Below are 7385 nucleotides of genomic sequence, written 5' to 3' on the forward strand. Positions count from 1 at the left end.
TTGGCAACTTGGTTCTTAGCTTCCTTTGTTAGCTTCCTAACTGATCAAGTTCCTTAACCTCTTTTAGCCTCAATGTTATGTGTGAAGAGAGGATCACAGTAGCTACCCTCATAGGATTGTTAGAAGGATTAAAATAGCTAATATAGCATCACAAATGCTTACACACAGACACACAGACACCCCCCCCCCACCCCGCCCCCCGCCGGCAAAGCAGGAGACGCGAGTTCGATCTCTGGGTCGGGAAGATTCCCTGGAGGACATGGCAACCCACTCCAGTATTCTTGCGTGGAGAATCCCATGGACAGAGCAGCCTGGCCGGCTGCAGTTCACGGGGTCGCAAAAATCGGACACCACTTAGCAACTGAACAACAATAATACATTTAAAGCGGCTAAGGCACTCGATGTAGGCTACTGCCACTATTCAAAGACCACCTAGAATGTACTCTCCTTTGAGAGGTCTTCTTGATACTTTCCATGACAAGGAGACTTCATTGCTCCATTTGTTTCCCAACAAAGTAGTACAAAACATTTATCATTCCGCACTGCTCCGCAATGTCTCCTTCACTATACATTCCCCGAGGCCAAGAACTTTGAATAACTCATCTTTATGCAGGAGCCTACCATAGTTCCGAGGTCACATAAAGATTAACTATCCGGTGTTGAAACCTGTAATCAGGAAGCCTAGGGTGAGAGCCCGTTCCGTCGCTGTCTTGTGATCTCGGGCAGTAACTCAGCATCTCGAATGCCGGGCCACCTCCGACCTCGCCCACCCCTGGAGCGTAAGGTGTTGCGTGAAAAAGAGTAGATGGCAGAGTTGCCGTGGGAACCAGACTGCTATGCTATGCTATGCTGTCACTTCAGTCGTGTCCGACTCTGTGTGACCCCATAGACAGCAGCCCACCAGGCTTCCCTGTCCCTGGGATTCTCCAGGCAAGAACACTGGAGTGGGTTGCCATTTCCTTCTCCAATACATGAAAGTGAAAAGTGAAAGTGAAGTCGCTCAGTCGTGTCCGACTCTCAGCGACCCCATGGACTGCAGCCTACCAGGCTCCTCCGTCCACGGGATTTTCCAGGCAAGAGTACTGGAATGGGGTGCCATTGCCTTCTCCGGGGGAACCAGATTATCATTAACTATATCCGTCGCCGGCCCAAGCGGCCTTTCTCCCTTAGCTGCAGTCTCCTAGCCGGAAAAGGAGGCCTAGGGTCAGCTTCCAGGCCCTCGTCTGCTTCCTCTGAGTCGGGTTTCACCTGTTTCATTCCTCCAACACGCTGGAGAGGAAAGTGACCGACTTCAGCCGTCACCACCAGAACTTACCTGTCCATGGCTACAGCCTTCTCCACCGAGAACTTCGCAAACTCACCTCCAGTTTAGCAACCGCGTTTCAGTCTACCCGCTCACCGGAAGTAAACCCTTCGACCCGGAAGCAAGTTTTCACGTTCTCGCGAGGGGTGGGAGGGGAAAAGAAACAACTTTCCCTTTAGGCGCATGCACAAATTCTTTCGCCGGCAGCCGCACTTTCGGTCTGCGCAGGCGCAAAGTTGGGTCGGCGATTAATGGCTCCGGGCTGGGCAGAACCGGATCAGGGGCGGGGTAGGAGTGGGGTAGGAGGCGGGGCCTGATCGTTTACCCGTGCTGCGCGGCTGCCACTTTGCTTGACTGACACTTGTGGGCGTGGTCCAGGCGCCGGGGTTCTACTGGAGGTCCTGATGTATATTGATGGTATAGAAAAACGTGAAGCCATTTCCTCATACCCTGGACGTTGAATTCAGACGTGCCGGCTCTGCCCTACATCTTGGAGGTTCTTATATCTCTGACTGTACGCACCTTGTTTGAGCTGTAGTGTAAACCGCTTAGTTTTTGAAACTGTTTTCCATAGTGGCTAATTATTCTTTACTTGGTATATTTCCCTATTAAGGAGAAAATGATTAACCTGACTTAAAAAGTATAAAAGGTGTTGGTGTCGCCCTCTATTTCAAAATGCAGTAGTCAAAAAGCTGTATATTCTAGCCCTGAGGAATACATTTGCGTTTTCCTTAGGCATTTGTTGATATATTCCACCCTAATCCTGGGCAATGGCGTTCCAGGAGGACTTCATACCTAATTCCTGCTGAGACAGCGTGGGGTTTTGAAAAAACGTGGCGTTGAGCTCCATCTAGGTTAGAAACCCCGGCGCTGCAGATTGCTTGCCTGTAAAACGGAGATAACGCGTTCATCACAGAGTTGTTGGGAGGATTAAAAGGAGATGTCAAATGTGCATTGCACATAGTAGTCATCGAAATGTTAATTTTCTCCTCCATCAATAACTATTTGAGTCTCACTCTAGTACCCTCGTTTTTCCCCATATTCTAATTTTTCTTGTACAAAAGAGTACTTGTCTCTTAATGGAAAATGAAATGTGGCCTTAATGTTTTTTTGTCAGTACTGGAATCAGGTTTATTCAAAGTAGGAGCCTGTTTCAGGTTCTTGCCATGTGTCCCCTGGCAAATGAATTGTAAAGTGTTTTATTTGTAAAATGTATTTGCAGTGATTGACCATAAGGCACACAGTAAAAGGGAAGAGCAGTTTGGAGCAAAGGATTACCTCCAAGGTTCAGTTCATATGTAAAGAGGGATCAGATCAGATCAGTCGCTCAGTCGTGTCCGACTCTTTGCGACTCCATAAATCGCAGCACGCCAGGCCTCCCTGTCCAGAACATTTGTGTAAAAAGTGTACCAGGAAACTACCCTGGAGGTCCAATTGTTAAGACTTTGCCTTCCACTGAAATGGGTGTAGTTTTCATCCCTGGTCAGGGAGCTCAGATCCCACATGCCTCTGAGCCAAAACAGCAACAACAAAAAAAGCCCAGAACATGAACAACAGAAGCAACGCTGTAACAAATTCAATAAAGACTTTAAAAATGGTCCACATCAAAAAATTAACAATTAAAAGTGCCTCATTCAAAAGGCACTAGGAAGCCCAGAAATAAGGAATGATTTCTGTGGGCTGGGTAATTTCATAGACTGGGGCTTTCCAGGTGGCTCAGTGTAAAGAATCTGCCTGCTAAGCAGGAGACGTGGGTTCTATCCCTGGGTCAGGAAGACACCATGGAGAAGGAAATGGCAACCCACTCCAGTATTCTTGCCTGGAGAATCCATAGGCAGAGGAGCCTGTAGAGCTATAGTCTATGAGGTCCCAAAAGATTCAGACATGATTTAGTAACTAATCAGCAGCAGTAATTTCATAGGCTAACAAGTGGAAGAATTATTTCAACTATTTTGGGGAAGGCAGGAGGATTTCGAGGAATTAGGCCACCACCACTTGATGGCCTTTTACGGTGGGTGGGCCTCAGAACTGTCATAGCAACTGTTATTTAGAGACTAATATATCACAATGAGCTTATAAGGCTCAGGCTTCCCTTGTGGCTCAGCTGGCAAAGAATCCACCTGCAATGCGGGAGACCTGGGTTCAATCCCTGGGTTGGGAAGATCCCCTGAAGAAGGGAAAGGCTACCCACTCCAGTATTCTGGCCTGGAGAATTTCATGGATTGTATAGTTCATGGGGTAACAAAGAGTCAGAAAAAACTGAACAACTTTCACTTCACTTTATGAGGCTCAGTGTCTACGGGAAATTGAATCTTTTGTCATCTTGGACCTAACTGGTTCTAACAGTTTATGTCATATTCTTAAAGGCTATGTCATTTTTTTAAATAATAATTTTGTTTATTTTTGGCTGTGCTGGGGCTTCACTGCTGAGCAGGATTTTCTCTCTTTGTGGCAAGCAGGGACTGCTCTCTAGTTGTGGTGTGCGGGCTTTCCATTGCAGTGGCTTCTTTTGTTGAGGAGTACAGGCTCTAGAGCACGCCAGCTTCAGTAGTTGGGGCTCCTGGGCTCTAAAGCACAGGCTCAGTTGTTGTGGTGCATGGGCTTAGTTGTTCATGTGGGATCTTCCCAGACCGGGGATGGCACCCAGATGTCCTGCATTGGCAGGTAGATTCTTTACCACTGAGCCACCAGGGAAGTTCAAAGTCTATATCATTTTTTAAAAGGATGTACCCTGCCCCATTCTCTTCTGTTTCAGTTTTACACCACTACATTTGGGGGTTGCTTGTTACATAGCCATAGATAACTGGAACAAATGGGATTAGACTATAACACTGTTTTATAATCTGCTTTTCCACTTAACAGTGTGAACATTTTATCATGTCAAGTATTACTCATCTCCATCATTCTTAAATTAGCCAAATATTTTAAAAGAGGAAACTTTGTCTCTATTTACATTAAAAATACAGCTTAACATAGTCTGACTTCAACACTCACTGCTAAATGAAAACTGCTCCAAGAAAAGTCACCAAAGCTCTCTTTGTCAGTAAAAGTTTACTTTTCATCTCTCATCATCTTGGGTGCATCTGACCCTGTAGACCACTTTCTTGTTTGCCACCTTCTTTACTAATGGGCTTCTCCGGTCTGAGTCCTGTCTGGCTTCTCTTAACTAGTCTCCTATGTGGGCTTTTGAAATCTGCCTTTCCCTTAAATGTTGATTCATTTTCTTCAGAATCCTAACCTAAGCTCTCTTTTTTTCAACCCTGAACAATCCTCAGTCTTTAAACTACCAACTTTTCCCTCCAAGATTCTCAATCTATACTTCTTGTCCATATCTTGCTTTTACTGAACATGTCCACTTTGAGGATACAGAGTACCTGAAATTTAATATGTTCTGATTCTAAGCTTGAACTCAGCAGATCTGCCTCCTTGCTCACGTCCCACCAAAACAACAGAACTACAACCCTATCTCTCGTATATTTTGCATCTTCGCAAATGGCCACATGCAGTTGCCCAGGCCAAAAGCTGGGGTTTGATTTCAGTAGGAGGGAAGTTTCACAGGGCAGAGGTATTCATCTCTTCACTGTAGATCCTCCAGCTGAACTTATTTCTTCCTCTTGCTGGGAGAGTGATCTTCTAAAAATATGTCTGATCATGTCACTCAAATTTCAGTTTCTATGTGATCTCAATTTTTAACTTCAAACTATTTGACTCAGCCTTCTGGCATCATTTTACCACTCTCTTTATCTCAAATTCTGTGTTGTAGGCATGTTCAGATACAATTCCACACATGGCCATACGTTCTCCAGGTCTACCAGCAGAGGCAAATAAGGAGTAATCAATGCCCACATCACAAATGCTATGCAGTCATAAAAGGATGTTTAGAGATAGTTCATAATAACCTGGAAATGTTTCTGTTTTAAGTCAGTAAAGTGGGTGGACATGTATTATACATCAGTATGTTCAGAAACAGTGTAAAAATACTAAATAGGGGCTGGGATGATAGTGATCAAGGATGAACTGGTCACACAGGTTTTTTTAGGGCACTGAAAATATTCTGTATGATAATATAATGGTGGACACATATCATAAATACTTGTCCAAACCCATAAAATGTACAACACCAAGAGTGAATGAACCTTTATGTCAATATCAGGAGTAAACCCTTTTGGAAACTCTGTGGATGTTGAATGATTATGACGCTAATGCAGGTTCATCAATTGTGAAAAAAATATCCCACTCTGGTGATACAGGCTGATAATGGGAGAGGCACTACATCTGTGAGCGGGGGTCAGGGGGAGATATGGGAAACTTGTGTATTTTCCTCTAACTTTTGCTATGAACCGAAAACTGATCTTAAAAAAAAAAGCAAGTCATTAAAAAAATATCTGAAAGATCACATGAAATGTTGATAGTGGTTGTCTTTGGTGAGATTTGAAACTGTCTTGTTTTTATTGTCTAGTTTACTGTGCCTTTTTATAAAAAGCAGTTTATTTTCATAACATATAACATAGTTGAATTGAAATTCAAAGGAATATTTTAATAAATTCATTAAAAATTCAATAAAAAAACAAAAGGAAAAACAAAATTCCAGTGAGTCAGATATGAATCAGGTGAATTAAACTATGGTAGGTGCTGAAATTTTTTTTGCCATATCCAAAACAGTGAAGAATTTTGAATATAGGTGTAAGATACACTATCAGTCAGTCAGTTCAGTCACTCAGTCCTGACTCTCTGCAACCCCAGGGACTACAGCACGCCAGGCTTCCCTGTCCATCACCAACTCCCAGAGCTTGCTCAAACTCATGTCCATTGAGTCAGTGATGCCATTCAATCATCTCATTCTCCTCCTGCCTTCAATCTTTCCCAGCATCAGGGTCTTTTCCAATGAGTCAGTTCTTTGCATCAGGCAGCCAAAGTATTGGAATTACAGCTTCTGCCTCGGTCCTTCCAATGAATATTCAGGACTGCTTTTCTTTATGATTGACTAGTTGGATCTCCTTGCAGTCCAAGGGACTCTCAAGAGTCTCTCCAACACCATAGTTCAAAAGCATCAATTCTTTGGCACTCAGCTTTTTTTACAGTCCAACTCTCACATCCGTACAAGACTGCTGGAAAAACCATAGCTTTGACTAGATGGACCTTTGTTGGCAAAGTAATGTCTCTGTTTTCTAATATTCTGTCTACTTTGGTCATAGCTTTTCTTCCAAGGAGCAAGCGTCTTTTAATTTCATGGCTGCAGTCACCATCTGTAGTGATTTTGGAGCACAAGAAAATAAAGTCTATCACTGTTTCCATTATTTCCCCATCTATTTGCCATGAAGTGATGGGACCAGATGCCATGATCTTAGTTTTCTGAATGTTGAGTTTTAAGCCAACTTTTTCACTCTCCTCTTTCACTTTCATCAAGGGGCTCTTTAGTTCTTCTTTGCTTTCTGCCATAAGGGTAGTGACATCTGCATATCTAAGGTTATTAATATTTCTCCTAGCAATCTTGATTCCAGCTTGTGCTTCATCCAGCCTGGCATTTCTCATGATGTACTCTGCATATAAGTTAAATAAGCAGGGTAACAGTATACAGTCTTGACGTACTCCTTTCCTGATTTGTAACCAGTCTGTTGTTCCATGTCCAGTTCTAACTGTCGCTTCTTGACCTGCATACCTTACCTGCCTCATGAGAAATCTGTTTGCAGGTCAAGAAGATACTCTGTAGCTTATATAGAACAGTAAGTAATTAACAGGATGTTCAGATATGGTTCAGATAATGGTGGCTTTTGTTTTAATTTTAACATTTGGGGAGCAGTTTTCTTCTCTGAGCTCAAAACATTGCCAGTTCAGTTCAGTTCAGTTGCTCAGTCGTGTCCGACTCTTTGCAACCCCATGAACCACAGTATGCCAGGCCTCCCTGTCCATCACCAACTCCCAGAGTCCACCCAAACCCATGTCCATTGTGTTGGTGATGCCATCCAGCCATCTCATCCTCTGTCATCCCCTTCTCCTCCTGCCTTCAATCTTTCCCAGCATCAGGGTCTTTTCCAATGAGTCCGCTCTCCGCATCAGATGGCCAAAGTATTGGAGTTTCAAC

At 43.7% G+C, this 7385-nt stretch overlaps 1 protein-coding gene across 3 annotated transcripts in view; it reads right to left on the reverse strand.

Moving 5' to 3' along the window:
* NUP107 (nucleoporin 107) overlaps positions 1 to 1411 on the reverse strand; it is a 48093-nt gene extending 46682 nt beyond the window's left edge. Inside the window, exon 1 of one of the 3 annotated variants that reach the window (XM_005206473.5) lies at positions 1362 to 1411. Coding sequence is in view for 2 of the 3 variants with exons in the window: in XM_059886934.1 (XP_059742917.1) it covers positions 622 to 737 (116 nt within the window). In the remaining variant the exon portion in view is untranslated. Of the gene's footprint in view, positions 1 to 621 lie in introns of all 3 variants that reach the window. The other 2 variants (XM_002687393.7, XM_059886934.1) reach the window with 2 other exon arrangements.
* Positions 1412 to 7385: the final 5974 nt, after the last annotated feature.

The sequence above is a fragment of the Bos taurus genome, chromosome 5 (assembly GCF_002263795.3).
Source record: "Bos taurus isolate L1 Dominette 01449 registration number 42190680 breed Hereford chromosome 5, ARS-UCD2.0, whole genome shotgun sequence".
Classification (NCBI taxonomy): domain Eukaryota; kingdom Metazoa; phylum Chordata; class Mammalia; order Artiodactyla; family Bovidae; genus Bos; species Bos taurus.